Raw genomic sequence first — 18562 nt, forward strand, 5'->3', positions numbered from 1 at the left:
TAAAGAAGCCTGAATGCCAAATAATTGATGTTTACAAAATGTGGTGCTGGAGAAGACTCCTGAGAGTCCCTTGGACTGCAAGATCAAATCAGTCAATTGTAAAGGTAGTCAACCCTGAATATTCATTGGAAGGACTGATGCTGAAGCTCCTATACTTTAGCCACCTGATGTGAAGGGCCAATTCATTGGAAAAGACCCTGATGCTGGGAAGGATTGAAGGCAAAAGGAGAAGGGGGCTGCAGAGGATGAGATAGTTAGATAGCATCCCTGACTCAATGGACCTGAGTCTGAGCAAACTCCAGGAGACAGTGAAGGACAGGGGAGCCTGGTGTGCAGCAATCCATGGGGTCACAAAGAGTCAGACACAACCTAGTGACTGAACAAAACAGCAATGACAATGAAAACTAGGCCTGAGAAAATAGCTTGAAAAATTCTGAAAAAGAACTTTGAAAACAAGTACATACTTTATAAGTATGAAACTTATTATAAAATACTATAATTGTTATATTAGTCCAACAACTAATGTTCTAGTATATAATAAATCCCATTTATATTTGAACAAACCTAATATTTAGAACATGCCTGCTAAGTTGCTTCAGTTGTGTCCAACTCTTTGCGACCCTATGGCCCATAGCCCACTAGGCTCTTCTGTTCTGTGATTCTCGAGGCAAGAATACTGGAGCAGGTTGCCATTTCCTTCTCGAGGTGATCTTCCTGACCCAGGGATCAAACCCACATCTCTTGAATCTCCTGCATTGGCAGGTGGGTTCTTTACCACTAGCACCACATGGGAAGCTTGTTTAGAACATAATATTCAGCAATAAATGTAAATACATAGGGGATGGATTACTCAATAAAAATACATCAGTGTTAGTTATTTGGATATGGCAAAGCTAGATCCGTTCCATGCTTCTTATATCCAATTAAACACACACAGATCCAGCATTTACATATTAAATAAGAAACCAAATTAACCCAACACAAAGGGGAGGGAGACAAAAAAAGAACTGTAAAAATTGAGTTTGACAACAATGAAAAAGTAAAAAACATCGATAACTCTTGATAGATAATGACCCTAAAAATAGAATTTAAATGCCAAATTTTGCTTTGAAAAAATCATTTATGAGGTTTATACAGTTGATATCAGTAAGACAAGGCCAATACAAGGAAAATAAAATTATAATACAATCTCTTGGCTATAAACAGTGTGGCGATAACATGTGACTAGCTCTGTAAGACAGGTACTGTTATTTCCATTGTGTTGACGAGGAAAGTGATGGCAGGCAGGCAGGCAGAACAGCCATCAATAAAAAGCCTGCAAGTAATAAATGCCAGAAAGGATGTGGAGAAAAGAGAACCCTCTTACACTGTTGGTGGGAATGTAAATTGGTGTGGCCACTAAGGAAATTAGTATGGAAGTTCCTTAAAATACTTTAAAAATAGAATGGCCATATGATCCAGCAATCCCATTCCTGGGCATATATCCAGACAAAATTATAAATCAAAAAGATACATGCTCCCTAAAATGTATTGCAACACTATTTATAATTGCCAAGATGTGGAAACAACCCAAATGTCCACTGATAGATGAATGGATAAAGAAGATGTGGTATAAATATGTGTGTACACACACACAGTGGATGACTACTCAGCCATTAAAAATACTGAAATAATGCCGTTTGCAGCAGCATGGATGGACCTGGACATCATCATGCTAAGTGAAGTGAAGTCAGAGGCAAATATCATATATCACTTACATGCGGAATCTAAATATGACACAAATGAACTCATCTATGAAACAGAAACGGACAAATATAAAGAACAGCCTTGTGGTTGTTGAGGGGTGGCAGGGGGCAAGGAGGATTGGAAATCCAGGATTAGCGGATGTTGACTGCCTCATCTGTCTAGCACATGGAGTTATATTCAATATCCTATGATAAACCATAATGGAAAGGAATTATGAAAGAATATATAACTGAGTCACTGTGCTGTACAGCAGAAATTAAACACAACATTGTAAATCAACTATACTTCAATAAGATTTGGGAAAAAAAAAAAAGTGATATTGCGTTACTTGGCTCTACCAGGCTCAAGGTAGAGCTGGATTTAGGCTCATTTTCCTCCATTCTTTTCCTAGTCCTGCCCCTGGAGGGCTCAGGTCCCCTTTCCTCTCACCTTCCACCACTAAGGGGATTTCTGGTGACCCCTGGTTGGAGGACTCACCAGGATGGGCTCCACCAGCTTCCCCTCCGGCATGACTGAGCGGTTCATCTTGGCGATCCGTTCCAGTGTAGCCAGGGCAGCCTGAGTGTTCCCGGTGGAGACATTGAACCGCGCAGATTCAGGAATAAACTGGGCATAGGTGACAAAGAACATCAGAGCTGCAACTGCTGTGGACCCCAGAGATATGACCATCGCAGTTCCATACGCTACACCATCCCAGTGTCCAGAGAAGGTAAGGACGTGGCAAGCTCTGCGGCAACAAGACAGCAGGCGCACTAGTGCAGTCCTGCTAGAACAAAAAGCTGCCGTCGCCTTATCATGGTCCCATCTAGGATGACAGTGGATCCATACTAAGCTTCACACCAGCTTGGCCCAACCAACTTAATACAATGAAATTCTTACAGCCGATCTGTAAAGAGCTGCCTTTCAGGGCTCTTTCTACTGCTTTACTTTTTGCTGATTTTCTACTCTTTCTACTGCTCCATCACCTAGGCCCTCCCCAGGAACCCCAGAACTCTCCACAGTGCAGGAACCATGAGTAGAGGAACCACCCCAATTGTAGAGGCCTTTGACCCACTGATAGTGGCATACTCTGAACACCACACTCAGAAAACAGCACAGCCTTCCACTGACATGAGGACCTTGAAAATCAACTTGAAGGGCCCCCTGCCCTTGGTGCCTCCCCCAATGAAGACCAGTGGGTTCTTCATCAGCAAACATCTCCCCCAGCAGTATCCTCTTCCCCATTCCCCGGCCAGAGTGCAGTTCAGGTCATCCTCATCACCCACCAGGAGTAATCTGATTGTTTCGAACTGCTTTTCTGACCTTTTCCGTCTTCCCTCCCACCAGCTTCCACATAACCAAGTACCTGTTCCCCAGTATGCAACCCCTTTCACACCACCAGGGCCCCTGGTCCTCCAGGCTCTTTGTAACCTGGACACAGGCCTGTCTTTCCAGCCGGCCTCCCCCAGCACCCCTCACTCTACAACTCATTGCCTGCCTGATCTCCCCCAAACATATCCTGCATTCACAGCTTCATGACTGGGCTTGTGCCTTAAATCTGCCAAAACACCCTTTTCACGGAAACCGACAGAGACAGATACTTAAATAAAGGAGAAAGGTCCCGGGCGTGAGAAAGATCTCTGCAGGCCAAGAAGGCCACTGGGCCAACCAGAGGGAAGGTCAAGACGGAGCCCACGAGCTTCGTCACCTTGAAGGCCATGATGAGGATGATGCCAGGGATGGAGGCAATGCGGATAAGCCAGCGCCACCCGATGGTGGGGACGACCACAGAGGCCAAGCCAATGATGAGCAGGGATCCAGCCAGCCAGAAAACCTGGGACAGAGAAGGAAGGTTAAAGCCCTCCTATTTTCCAATAGTCACATGTGGATGTGAGAATTGGACTATAAAGAAACCTGAGCTCCAAAGAATAGATGCTTTTGAACTATGCTGTTGGAGAAGACTCTTGAGAGTGTCTTGGACAGCAAGGAGAGCCAACCAGTCCATCCTAAAGGAAATCAGTCCTGAATATTCATTGGAAGGACTGATGCTGAAGCAGAAACTCCAATACTTTGGCCACCTGATACAAAGAACTGATGCATTGGAAAAGACCCTGATGCTGGGAAAGATTGAAGGCAGGAGGAGAAGGGAATGACAGAGGATGAGATGGTTGGATGGCATCACCAACTTGATGGATATGAGTTTGAGTAAGCTCAGGGAGTTGGTAATGGACAGGGAAGCCTAGTGTGCTGCAGTCCATGGAATCGTAGAGTCAGACACGACTGAGCAACTGAACTGAACTGATTGAATGCACTCCATACCCCCACTCCAGGAGCACCCTGACCTGCATTGTAAGAGGAGGAGATGGGACAGAGGCTTTGCTTGAGGAGCGGCACCACCTCCAGGACTGGATGAATTGGCGAAGTTATTCAGTTCTCCACAACTCCATTTGCTTGTCTACAGGTAGGAGGCTCAGCAAGACAGGGAGACAGCAACGCCATCAAAGTTTAAAAACACCTCAGGCCCAAGACATAGACTTTCTTTTCTTGACTAAACAATACAGTCACTGGTTCGTAACTCAAGGTACAAAAGAGAGCACTGTGAATATATTCCTCTTTTCTCCCAGTTTCCTTCCATCCAGTTCCTCTTCTCAGAAGAAACCAGTATCACCAGTTTCTTCCATCCTTCCAAAGCTGTTCTCAGCTCAGTTCAGTCACTCAGTCGTGTCCGACTCTTTGCGACCCCATGAAGGCAGCATTGCAGGCCTCCCTGTCCAACACCAACTCCCAGAGTTCATCTAAACTCATGTCTATCGAGTCAGTGATGCCATCCAGCCATCTCATCCTCTGTTGTCCCCTTCTCCTCCTCCCCTCAATCCCTCCCAGCATCATGGTCTTTTCCAATGAGTCAACTCTTCACATGAGGTGGCCAAAGTACTGGAGTTTCAGCTTCAGCATCAGTCCTTCCAATGAACACCCAGGGCTGATTTCCTTTAGAATGGACTGGTTGGATCTCCTTGCAGTCCAAGGGACTCTCAAGAGTCTTCTCCAACACCACAGTTCAAAAGCATCAATCTTTGGCACTCAGGTTTCTTCACAGTCCAACTCTCACATCCATACATGACCACTGGAAAAACCATAGCCTTGATTAGATGGACCTTTGTTGGTGAAGTAATGTCTCTGCTTTTGAATATGCTATCTAGGTTGGTCATAACTTTCCTTCCAAAGAGTAAGCGTCTTTTCATTTCATGGCTGCAATCACCATCTGCAGTGATTTTGGAGCCCCAAAAAATAAATCTGCCACTGTTTCCACTGTTTCCCCATATATTTCCATTGAAGTGATGGGACCGGATGCCATGATCTTCGTTTTCTGAATGTTGAGCTTTAAGCCAACTTTTTCACTCTCCACTTTCACTTTCATCAAGAGGCTCTTTAGTTCTTCTTCACTTTCTGCCATAAGGGTGGTGTCATCTGCATATCTGAGGTTATTGATATTTCTCCCGGCAATCTTGATTCCAGCTTGTGCTTCTTCCAGCCCAGCATTTCTCATGATGTACTCTGCATATAAGTTAAATAAGCAGGGTGACAATATACAGCCTTGACATACTTCTTTTCCTATTTGGAACCAATCTGTTGCTCCATGTCCAGTTCTGTTGCTTCCTGACCTGCATATAGGTTTCTCAAGAGGCAGGTCAGATGGTCTGGGATTCCCGTCTCTTTCAGAATTTTCCACAGTTTATTGTGATCCACACAGTCAAAGGCTTTGGCATACTCAATAAAGCAGAAGTAGATGCTTTTCTGGAACTCTCTTGCTTTTTCCATGATCCAGCGGATGTTGGCAATTTGATCTCTGGTTCCTCTGCCTTTTCTAAAACCAGCTTGGACATCTGGAACTTCATGGTTCACATATTGCTGAAGCCTGGCTTGGAGAATTTTGAGCATTACTTTACTAGTGTGTGAGATGAGTGCAAGTGTGTGGTAGTTTGAGCATTCTTTGGCATTGCCTTTCTTTGGGATTGGGAATGAAGACTGCCCTTTTCCAGTCCTGTGGCCACTGCTGAGTTTTCCAAATTTGCTGGCATATTGAGTGCAGCACTTTCACAGCATCATCCTTCAGGATTTGAAATAGCTTCACTGGAATTCCATCACCTCCAGTAGCTTTGTTCGTAGTGATGTTTTCTAAGGCCCACTTGACCTTAGACCTATTCCAGGATGTCTGGCTCTAGATTAGTGATCACACCATTGTGATTATCTGGGTCGTGAAGATCTTTTTTATACAGTTCTTCTGTGTATTCTTGCCACCTCTTCTTAATATCTTCTGCTTCTGTTAGGTCCACACCATTTCTGTCCTTTATTGAGCCCATCTTTGTATGAAATGTTCCCTTGGTATCTCTAATTTTCTTGAAGAGATCTCTAGTCTTTCCCATTCTGTTGTTTTCCTCTATTTCTTTTTCACTGATCCCTGATGAAGGCTTTCTTATCTCTTCTTGCTATTCTTTGGAACTCTGCATTCAGATGCTTACATCTTTCCTTTTCTCCTTTGTTTTTCACTTCTCTTCTTTTCACAGCTATTCGTAAGGCCTCCTCAGAGAGCCATTTTGTTTTTTTGCATTTCTTTTCCATGGGGATGGTCTTGATCCCTGTCTCCTGTACAATGTCAAGAACCTCTCCTGTTCTAAACATATACAAGCTAATGAGGATATGTTTTGTTCTTTGCTTAAAATGGTAACATTGCATAAATATTTCTCAATACTGCTTTCTGTCCTGAAAAATTTATCTTGAGATTATTTCATATCAACAAAGAGCATGGCAGCCACCCTCATGAGATGGGAATTAAAACATGTCCAAGTGTTATTGTGAGCATTATTTTCCCAGTGGAAGATGAAGAATAGATGATAACTCCATTCCACCTCACAGAGATGGTGAGAAGATAATATTTTAAAAGACCTTTTGGGGGGCCACTTACAGGGTAACTATTTCATCACCAAGGGAGTCTATTTTTAAAACAGCAAGAATATTTCAGAAAGTGGTAAGAGGTATGAAAGAAAGAAGTAATGTGAAAATGACTTGTGTGATCAGGGATGATCTTTCTGAAGAAGCAATGTGCAAGAAGGCCAGTAAGAAGCCACTGTAGCAGACTGGGTAACAGTATATGCGGCACTGAAAAGGATTTCAGTGGTGAAATGATAAGAAAAAATTTTTTATTTCCTGTTTAATGGATTTGGCACATATTTTGGAGGTAAAAGCCACAGGATTTGCTGTTACACACTGCACCAGGGTTTCTGTGGTGGCTCAGTAGTAAGAAGATGCTCTTCGTTGTAGATAAATATTTTGGGGGTGCAGTGGAAAGAAACATCAAAAAGTTTATTCAGTTTATCCCTTGCGATGTTATGGGAAACCCAAAATAACTTTTTGGCCAACTCATTAGCCACCTAAAACCATTGGATTCATCAATTAGATGACCCCAAAAGACCTGGAAAATAAAACCAGCAATGAGAAGATAAAACAATGTCATGACATGAGATCATGACAAAAGCAATGGAAGTAGATGGAAGAGAAAATGTTCACAGATGCGCCTGAACCAGATCATGTCTATTAAATAACATTCCATGTAAAACCCAACCCCTAACTATTGAAAGTGTGGGCATTTATGTTGACAAAGATAAGCAGAAAGCTGGGAGGGATATAAAGAGTTAACGTTTGGTTGCCTACATTTTTTATTGTTGTTGTCTAAATTTAGTGTCAGAAAAATTAATAATAAAAATTTAAATATTCTCCTACTGCTTTATTCATTGCCAAATATATTAATATATTTTTTGGTGGGAAGGGTCATCACCTTCCTGGGTCCTCTGAAAGTCAGGGCTTTAGGATAAAGATGACATCAAAGATGTACAAGGGCACCTAGACTGATGGAGCTTCTGGATGCAAAACCTCTAGTCAGCAGCCAGCAGGGGTCTGAGGAGGGGTGGGAAACATCCTCATCTTTTCACCTGGGGAAACGGCTCAGCTGGGAGGAGGATATTACAAAAGCACTCACAGGTACAGGCCAGTTATGGACACTATTGTCCACAAGGGAGACTCTAGAAGGGGTGCTGAGAGTGTGACTCCACTAAGACTCAATGGGGAGAGAATGTTCATCCCAGATGCATTCCTGAGCGACTGTCATTCTAGTGAAACCAGCCAGTGGACTGTTTCCTGGGGAAGGGGTTACTGTGCTCTAAATGCTGCTGTGGATTAATGGATGATAGAAGTCCTGGCTCAGAAAGCCTTGGAAATGACCTTTGTGGTCCAGCATTCTTAATGCTTTTTGGCTGGTACCAAGTTCCAGGAGTGTGCTGATCAAAGGACCATCAACCAACCAGGAGAAAAACTGGGATCTGAAGAATGGGTGGAATTTGGCTTCACTCACCTGAGACAAGGGGAGCATGTAGCCTCGATATTTTGTAGGCAAGAATTCAGTCTTTATGATTAGCCTAAACAGGAAGGGGGAAACACAATTATGCTTTTATAAAACCAAATAACTCTTCTTATAAAACAGTCATTGGACTTCCCTGGTGGTACAGTGGATAAGAATCCGCCTGCCAATGCAGGAGACACAGGTTCAATCCCTGGTCCAGGAAGATTCCACATGCTGCAGGGCAATTGTGCCCACGTGCCACAACTACTGTGTGCCTAGAGCCCATGCTCTGCAACTCAAGAAGCCACCACAGTGAGAAGCCCGAGCAATGCAACAAACAGTGGTCCTTGCTCACAACTAGAGAAAGCCTGCACAAAGCAATGAAGACGCAGCACAGCAAAAAATAAATAAATAAACATTTCTTTAACCAAAAAAAAAAATCATAATTTTTCTTGTTTCTTTGATAAAGAATTCAGAAAAAAAAAAATCATCACTGTAAAATGATAAGAAATACATATGTTGATCTCTGTCCCTGAAAGTGAAAGATGCTCAGTCATGTCCAACTCTTTGCAACCCCACAGACCAGAGCCCACCAGGCTCCTCTGTCCATGGGATTCTCCAGGCAAGAATACTGGAGGGGGTTGCCACTCCCTTCTCCAGGAGATCTTCCTGATCCAGGGATTGAACCCAGGTCTTCCAAGATGCAGGCAGGTTTTTTACCATCTGAGCCACTAGGGAAGACCTGATGGCAGTTTAGTCACTAAGTTGTGTCCAACTCTTGCAACCCTATGAACTGTAGCCCACCAGGCTCCTCTGTCCATGGGATTCTCCAGGCAAGAATACTGGAATGGGTCACCATTTCCTCCTCCAGGGGATATTCTGGACTCAGCAATGGAACCCAGGCCTCCTGCAATGCAGGCAGATTCTTTAGCAACTGAGCTATAACGGAAGCCCCCGGGAAGCCCTGGTTCCTGCTAATATTTGGTCTTTGATGCCAGTCCCCGACACAGAGTTCCTGAAAACCTTGGGATTTCCTGGATGATAGGAGCATCATTTATTCTAAGGAGGTGATGCTTGACGCATCCTGGATGGTGGCTGGCCTTCAAACACTAAGGCATGATTAGAATCTTGGAACTTTCAGCCCTATCCCCCCTCCTCTGAATAGAAGAGAGGGGCTGGAAAACTAATTAATAATCAATCATGCCTACATGAGGAAACCTCCATAAAAATCCCTAACAAACAGGGTTAGAGAGCTTCCAGGCTGGTGAACACAGCTATGTCCTAGGAGCATTGTTCAGTTGTTAAGTTGTATTCAACTCTGTGACCCCACAAAATGTAGCATGCCAGACTCCCATTTCCTTCCCTGTCTCATGGAATTTTCTCAGATTCATGTCCATTGATTTGATGATGCTATCTAACCATCACAAGAGAAGACTCTGCACATGGACATCACCATGTGGTCAACACCAAAATCAGATTGCTTATATTCTCTGCAGCCAAAGATGGAGAAGTTCTATACACAGTCAGCAAAAACAAGACCAGGAGCTGACTGTGGCTCAGGTCATGAACTCCTTATTGCCAAATTCATACTTAAATTGAAGAAAGTAGGAAAAACCACTAGACCATTCAGGTATGACCTAAATCAAATCCGTTATGATTATACAGTGGAAATAAGAAATAGATTTAAGGGACTAGGTAGATCTGATAGACAGAGTGCCTGATGAACTATGGATGGAAGTTTGTGACATTGTACAGGAGACAGGGCTCAAGACTATCCCCAAGAAAAAGAAATGCAAAAGAGAAAAATGGCTGTCTGAGGAGGCCTTACAAACAGCTGTGAAAAGAAGAGAAGCAAAAAGCAAAGGAGAAAAGGAAAGATATATCCATGTGAATGCAGAGTTCCAAAGAAGAGCAAGGAGAGATAAGAAAGCCTTCCTTGGCGATCAGTGCAAAGAAATAGAGGAGAACAATAGAATGGGAAGACTAGAGATCTCTTCAAGAAAATTAGAGATAACAAGGGGACATTTCATGCAAAGATGGGCTCAATAAAGGACAGAAATGGTATGGACCTAACAGAAGCAGATGTTAAGAAGAGGTGGCAAGAATACACAGAATAACTATACAAAAAAGATCTTCATGACCCAGATAATCATGATGGTATGATCACTCAGCTAGAGCCAGACATCCTGGAATGTGAAGTCAAGTGTGCCTTAGGACATCAATATGAACAAAGCTAGTGGAGGTGATGGAATTTCAGTTGAGCTATTTCAAATCCTAAAAGATGATGCTGTGTAAGTGCTGCACTCAAATTTGGAAAACTCAGTGGTGGCCATATGACTAGAAAAGGTCAGTTTTCATTCCAATCCCTAAGAAAGGAAATGCCAAAGAATGCTCTAACTACTGCACAAATGAACACATCTCACATGCCAGCAAAGTAATGCTCAAAATTCTCCAGGCCAGGCTTCAACAATACATGAGCTGTGAACTTCCAGATGTTCAACCTGGATTTAGAAAAGGTAGAGGAATGAGAGATCAAATTGCCAACATCCACTGGATCATAGAAAAAGCAAGAGAGTTCCAGAAAACCATCTATTTCTGCTTTATTGACAATGCCAAAGCCTTAGACTGTGTGGATCACAATAAACTGTGGAAAATTCTGAAAGAAATGGGAATACCAGAAGATGGCAGAGGAATAGGGCAGTAAGACCACCTTCTCCCCCACAAATTCATCAAAAGAACATTTGAACGCTGAGAAAAATCCATAAAACAACTTCTGAATGCTGGCAGAGGACATCAGGCACCCAGAAAAGCAGCCCATTGTCTTCGAAAGGAGGTAGGAAAAAATATAAAAGATAAAAAGAGAGACAAAAGAGGTAGGGATGGAGCTCCGTCCCAGGAAAGGAGTCTAAAAAAGAGAGGTTTCCAAACGCAGGAAACACTCTCACTGCCGAGTCTGTGGCGAGCCTTGGAACCACAGAGGGCAACATAATCGGGAGGATAAATAAATAAATAATTAAAACCCACAGATTACATGCCCAACGGTAACTCCCTCAGTGGAGAAGCAGCACAGATGCCCACATCTGCCACTAGCAAGTGGTGGCTGGGCAGGGAGGCACGGGCTGCATTGCTTAGAGTAAGGACCGGGCCTGAATGCCCCAAGGGCAATCTAAGTGAACTAACTCGGAATAGCAAACCAGACTGTGGGATAGCTACCTCGCAAAAAGCCCTAACCTAAGATATCACCAGGCCCGCTCACAGAACAAAGGACTGAGCAGAGCTAGCCACCTGCAGACCAGCCCATTCCCTTCCAGTGACAGGCAGATGAGGGCAGCCAGAGCCGGAAGGGGACAATCATGGCCCCAGAGAGGCATTATCTACCAAACTGCAAGCAGGCTTCATTGCTAACCAAGACTTCTTGGGATTCTGGACGGTCAACATTCGCCTGAGAAGGTGAGCAGGTTGTACACCCAGAAAACCGAGCAACAGGGACAGGGGAGGCGATAAGTCACAGCGACCGCGCTCGCCAAACACCTGGTCACCTGGGCTGCTCAGACCTGGGAAGGGCACAAAATGCAGGCCCAACCGAGTCTGCGCCTCTGAGGACTACCCAAGTTCCTGAACCTGGGCGGCTTAGACCTGGGAAGTGCATACAACCCAGGGCAGGCCTCATACAGTTCCCAGCAGAGTAACCTAGAGCCTAAGCAGTGTAGACAGGGAACGCACACACACCCTGAGCAGGGGCAAAGCCAGTGAGGCCAAGACACTGCAAGCACACGCCAGTGTTATTTGTTTGCAGCGTCCCGCCCTCCCCACAGCACGACTGAACAAGTGAGCCTAAAAAGGTGTCCACCACCACCCCCTTGCATCAGGGCAGAAATTAGACACTGAAGACACCAGCAAACAGAAGAAGCTAAAACAGAGGAAGTTTGGAACCTCCTTGAAAGTGACAGATGCAATAGATTAAAACCCTGTAGTTAGTACAGACTACATAAGAAGGGGCCTATAGATCTTGAGAAATATAAGCCGGATCAAGGAACTATCTGAAAATGAACTGACCCCACACTGCCCACAGCAACACCAGAGAAAGTCCTAGATATATTTTTACTATTTATACTATAATTCTTTAATTTTTTATTTTTAAGTCCTCTATTACTCCTTTAATTTCCATTTTTATAACCTACTATTACTTTGCAAAAAAAAGAGACCCTAATTTTTAAAGCAAACTTCATATATATATATTTTATAATTTTTGTGACTTTTTTCTTTAATATTGAATTTTTGAAAATCTAACCTCTACTCTAGATTTTTTTTTTTTTTTTTTTTTTAGTTTCAGCACATACTAGTTTTTAATGCTTCTACAATGAAATGAATTAATAACTCACATAAATTTCTGTTGCTGGAACTAATGGACCAAAAAAGAATGGACTTCTGCCCCCTTTAAATAGCAGCCCAATCTTGAAAACGGAAGCAGTCACTTGCAATCTTCCACACGGTATTGTTAGCAGTAGTCTGAGCGGTCAGCAGGAAGTTCTGGTTGAAGTAGTGTTGCTTGTTGCCATCAAACTTCACAGTTCCACTGGTCACAAGAACTGTGGTCTGGACCTGAGTAGCTTGTTCATGAACTGGCTGGCAATCTAACATATTGACCTGGAATTCACTAGAAGGCAACATGTCAAAAAAATTGGCTAGGGCTTCCAGCCCTGTAACAACATTTCCATTCCATATTAAAGTGGCCTTGTCCAGATACAGCCTGGTTAGTGCCCGTCTTCTTTTGTCCATTGTCTCATAGTAAATATTGACAAATTCCTCAGCAGCTCTGCATGCCTGATCTACATAAGTTTTAAATTCCACAGCCATGGCCATCGGGGAGTCCGAACTGTCCTTTTCCTTCAGTGGCGACGTCACTACGTCTTCCTGTCCCTGGTTCCCTCTCCTCGGTCCGATGTTCTACTCTAGATTTTTAATCTTTGTTTTTGGTATTTGTTATCAATTTTGTACCTTTAAGAACCCAATCTTCAGTACCCATTTTTACTTGGGAGTGAGATTACTGGCTTGACTGCTCTCTCCCCCTCTGGATTCTCCTTTTTCTCCACCAGGTCGCCTCTATCTCCTCCCTCCCCCTTCTCTTCTCTACCCAACTCTGTGAATCTCTTTGTGTGTTCCAGACAGTGGAGAACACTTAGGGAACTGATTACTGGCTGGATCTGTCTCGCCCCTTTTGATTCCCCAGTTTTCCTCCTGGCCACCTCTGTCTCCTTCCTCCCTCTTCTCTTCACTGTATAACTCCGTGAACATCTCTGAGTGGTCCAGACTGTGGAGGGCACATAAGGAAGTGATTACTGGCTAGCTTGCTCTCTCCTCTTTTGATTCCACCTCATCTCATCCTGGTCACCTCTATCTCCTTCCTCCTTCCTTCCATCTCCATGTAACTCTGTGAACCTCTCTGGGTGTCCCTCACTGTGGAGAAACTTTTCATCTTTAACCTAGATGTTTTATCAATGGTGCTATATAGATGGAGAAGTCTTGAGGCTACTGTAAAAATAAGACTGAAAACCAGAAGCAAGAGGCTTAAGTCCAAATCCTGAGAACACCCAGAGAACTCCTGACTCCAGGGAACATTAATCCACAGGAGCTCATCAAATGCCTCCATACTTACACTGAAACCAAGCACCACTCAAGTGCCAACAAGTTCCAGAGCAAGACCTACCATGCAAATTCTCCAGCAACACAGGAACATAGCCCTGAGCATCAATATACAGGCTGTCCAAAGTCACTCCAAACCCATTGACATCTCATAACTCATTACTGGACACTTTATTGCACTCCAGAGAGAAGAAATCCAGCTCCACCCACCAGAACATCGACACAAGCTTCCCTAAACAGGAAACCTTGACAGGCCACCCGTACAACCCCACCCACAGCGAGGAAACTCCACAATAAAGAGAACTCCACAAACTGCCAGAACACAGAAAGGCCACCCAAAACACAGCAATAAAGAAATAAACAAAATGAAGAGACACAGGAATACCCAGCAGGTAAAGGAACAGGATAAATGCACACCAAACCAAACCAAAGAGGAAGAGATAGGGAATCTACCTGATAAAGACTTTCGAATAATGATAGTGAGTTCAGTTCAGTTCAATCGCTCAGTCGTGTCCGAATCTTTACAACCCCATGAATCGCAGCACGCCAGGCCTCCCTGTCCATCACCAACTCCTGGAGTTCACTCAGACTCACGTCCATCGAGTCAGTGATGCTATCCAGCCATCTCATCCTCTGTCATCCCCTTCTTCTCCTGCCCCCAATCCCTCCCAGCATCAGAGTCTTTTCCAATGAGTCAACATTTCACATGAGGTGGCCAGAGTACTGGAGTTTCAGCTTTAGCATCATTCCTTTCAAATAAATTCCAGGGCTGATCTCCTTCAGAATGGACTGGTTGGATCTCCTTACACTGCAAGGGACTCTAAAGAGCCTTCTCCAACACCACAGTTCAAAAGCATCAATTCTTCAGTGCTCAGCCTTCTTCACAGTCCAACTCTCACATCCATACATGACCACTAGAAAAACCATAGAATTGACTAGACAGACCTTAGTCAGCAAAGTAATGTCTCTGCTTTTGAATATGCTATCTAGGTTAGTCATAATTTTTCTTCCAAGGAGTAAGCATCTTTTAATTTCATGGCTGCAATCACCATCTGCAGTGATTTTGGAGCCCCCAAAAATAAAGTCTGACACTGTTTCCCCATCTATTTCCCATGAAGTGATGGGACCGGATGCCATGATCTTCGTTGTCTGAATGTTGAGCTTTAAGCCAACTTTTTCACTCTCCTCTTTCACTTTCATCAAGAGGCTTTTTAGTTCCTCTTCACTTTCTGCCATAAGGGTAGTGTTATCTGCATATCTGAGGTTATTGATATTTCTCCCAGCAATCTTGATTCCAGCTTGTGCTTCTTCTAGTCCAGCGTTTCTCATGATGTACTCTGCATATAAGTTAAATAAGCAGGGTGACAATATACAGCCTTGACATACTCCTTTTCCTATTTGGAACCAGTCTGTTGTTCCATGTCCAGTTCTAACTGCTGCTTCCTGACCTGCATACAGATTTCTCAAGAGGCAGGTCAGGTGGTCTGGGATTCCCATCTCTTTTAGAACTTTCCACAGTTTATTGTGATCAGCACAGTCAAAGGCTTTGGCATAGTCAATAAAGCAGAAATAGATGTGTTTCTGGAACTCTCTTGCTTTTTCTATGATCCAACGGATGTTGGCAATTTGATCCCTGATTCCTCTGCCTTTTCTAAAACCAGCTTGAACATCAGGAAGTTCATGGTTCACATATTGCTGAAGCCTGGCTTGGAGAATTTTGAGCATTACTTTACTAGCATGTGAGATGAGTGCAACTGTACGGTAGTTTGAGCATTCTTTGGCATTGCCTTTCTTTGGGATTGGAATGAAAACTGCCCTTTTCCAGTCCTGTGGCCGCTGCTGAGTTTTCCAAATTTGTTGGCATATTGAGTGCAACACTTTCACAGCATCATCTTTCAGGATTTGAAATAGCTCCACTGGAATTCCATCACCTCCACTAGCTTTGTTCATAGTGATGCTTTCTAAGGCCCATTTGACTTCACATTCCAGGATGTCTGGCTCTAGATGAGTGATCACACCATCGTGATTATCCAGGTCGTGAAGATCCTTTTTGTACGGTTCTCCTGTGTATTCTTGCCACCTCTTCTTAATATCTTCTGCTTCAGTTAGGTCCATACCATTTCTGTCCTTTATCAAGCCCACATTTGCATGAAATGTCCCCTTGGTATCTCTAATTTTCTTGAAGAGATCTCTAGTCTTTCCCATTTTGTTGATTTCCTCTATTTCTTTGAACTGATCGCTGAAGAAGGCTTTCTTATCTCTTCTTGCTATTCTTTGGAACTCTGCATTCAGATGCTTATATTTTTCCTTTTCTCCTTTGCTTTTTGCTTCTCTTCTTTTCACAGCTATTTGTAAGGCCTCCCCAGACAGCCATTTTGCTGTTTTGCATTTCTTTTCCATGGGGATGGTTTTGATCCCTGTCTCCTGTACCATGTCACTAACCTCTGTCCATAGTTCATCAGGCACTCTATCTATCAGATCTAGGCCCTTAAATCTATTTCTCACTTCCACTGTATAATCATAAGGGATTTGATTTAGGTCACACCTGAATGATCTAGCGGTTTTCCGTGCTTTCTTCAACTTCAGTCTGAATTTGGTAATAAGGAGTTCATGATCTGAGCCACAGTCAGCTCCTGGTCTTGTTTTTGTTGACTGTATAGAGCTTCTCCATTTTTCCTGCAGAGAATATAATCAATCTGATTTTGATGTTGACCATCTGGTGACGTCCATGTGTAGAGTCTTCTCTTGTGTTGTTGGAAGAGGGTGTTTGCTATGACCAGTGCATTTTCTTGGCAAAACTCTATTAGTCTTTGCCCTGCTTCATTCCGCATTCCAAGGCCAAATTTGCCTGTTACTCCAGGTGTTTCTTGACTTCCTACTTTTGCATTCCAGTCCCCTATAATGAAAAGGACATCTTTTTTGGATGTTAGTTCTAAAAGGTCTTGTAGGTCTTCATAGAACCGTTCAACTTCAGCTTCTTCAACATTACTGGCTGGGGCATAGACTTGGATTACCGTGGTATTGAATGGTTTGCCTTGGAAACGCACAGAGATCATTCTGTCGTTTTTGAGATTGCATCCAAGTACTCCATTTCGGACTCTTTTGTTGACCATGATGGCTACTCCATTTCTTCTGAGGGATTCCTGCCTGCAGTAGTAGATATAATGATCATCTGAGTTAAATTCACCCATTCCAGTCCATTTTAGTTCGCTGATTCCTAGAATGTCGATGTTCACTCTTGCCATCTCCTGTTTGACCACTTCCACTTTGCCTTGATTCATGGACCTGACATTCCAGGTTCCTATGCAATATTGCTCTTTACAGCATCGGACCTTGCTTCTATCACCAGTCAAATCCACCGCTGGATATCGTTTTTGCTTTGGCTCCATCCCTTCATTCTTTCTGGAGTTATTTCTCCACTGACCTCCAGTAGCATATTGGGCACCTACTGACCTGGGGAGTACCTCTTTCAGTATCCTACCATTTTGCCTTTTCATACTGTTCATGGAGGGCCTAGAGGAGCCATCCCACATTGAAGGTCAGGAAGGGCAGCAGGAGGAGATACCCCTCATCCAAGGTAAGGAGCAGCAGCTGTGCTTTGCTGGAACAGCCATGAAGAGATACCTCACGCCCAAGGTTAGAGAAACCCAAGTAAGATGGTAGGTGTTGCAAGAGGGCATGAGAGGGCAGACACACTGAAACCATACTCACAGAAAACTAGTCATTCTAATCACACTAGGACCACAGCCTTGTCTAATTCAATGAAACTAAGCCATGCCCGAGGGGAAACCCAAGATGGTCATGGTGGAGAGGTCTGACAGAATGTGGTCCACTGGAGAAGGGAATGGCAAACCACTTCAGTATTCTTGCCTTAAGAATGATAGTGAAAATGATCCAAAATCTTGAAAACAAAGTGGAATCACAGATAAATAGCCTGGAGCCAAGGACTGAGAAGATGCAAGAAAGGTTTAACAAAGACCTAGAAGAAATAAAAAAGAGTCAATACATAATGAATAATGCAATAAATGAGATCACAAACACTCTGGAGGGAACAAATAGTAGAAAAAGGGAGGCAGAAGATAGGATTAGTGAGGTAGAAGATAGAATGGTAGAAATAAATGAATCAGAGAGGAAAAAAGAAAAACGAATTAAAAGAAATGAGGACAATCTCAGAGACCTCTGGGACAATGTTAAATGCCCCAACATTTGAATCATAGGAGTCCCAGAAGAAGACAAAAAGAAAGACCAGGAGAAAATACTTGAGGAGATAATAGTTGAAAACTTCCCTAAAATGGGGAAGGAAATAATCACCCAAGTCCAAGAAACCCAGAGAGTCCCAAACAGGATCAACCCAAGGTGAAACACCCCAAGACACATATTAATCAAATTAACAAAGATCAAACACAAAGAACAAATATTAAAAGCAGCAAGGAAAAAACAACAAATAACACACAAGGGGGTTCCCATAAGGATTAACAGCTGATCTTTCAACAGAAACTCTTCAGGCCAGGAGGGAATGGCAGGACATACTTAAAGTGATGAAAGAAAATAACCTACAGCCATGATTACTGTACCCAGCAAGGATCTCATTCAAATATGAAGGAGAAACTAAAAGCTTTACAGACAAGCAAAAGCTGAGAGAATTTAGCACCACCAAACCAGCTCTCCAACAAATGCTAAAGATCTTCTCTAGACAGGAAACACAGAAAGGGTGTATAAACTTGAACCCAAAACAATAAAGTAAATGGCAATGGGATCATACTTATCAATAATTGCCTTAAATGTAAATGGGTTGAATGC

At 43.3% G+C, this 18562-nt stretch overlaps 2 protein-coding genes across 2 annotated transcripts in view; both read right to left on the bottom strand.

Annotated features, from left to right (window-relative positions):
- SVOPL (SVOP like) overlaps positions 1-18562 on the bottom strand; it is a 97167-nt gene that overhangs the window by 62855 nt on the left and 15750 nt on the right. Inside the window, exons 6-8 of the mRNA XM_068972426.1 lie at positions 8132-8195; positions 3434-3559; positions 2224-2352 (exon numbers count right to left, since the gene is read on the bottom strand). Of these exons, the coding sequence (XP_068828527.1) occupies positions 2224-2352; positions 3434-3559; positions 8132-8195 (319 nt within the window). The remainder of the gene's footprint in view (positions 1-2223; positions 2353-3433; positions 3560-8131; positions 8196-18562) is intronic.
- LOC138080445 (NTF2-related export protein 2-like) lies at positions 12557-13027 on the bottom strand. Its single transcript, XM_068973447.1, has one exon. It carries the CDS (start codon positions 12980-12982, stop codon positions 12557-12559), a length of 426 nt encoding a protein of 141 aa, XP_068829548.1. The 5' UTR covers positions 12983-13027.

The sequence above is a fragment of the Capricornis sumatraensis genome, chromosome 5 (genome assembly GCF_032405125.1).
Source record: "Capricornis sumatraensis isolate serow.1 chromosome 5, serow.2, whole genome shotgun sequence".
Taxonomy (NCBI): Eukaryota; Metazoa; Chordata; class Mammalia; order Artiodactyla; family Bovidae; genus Capricornis; species Capricornis sumatraensis.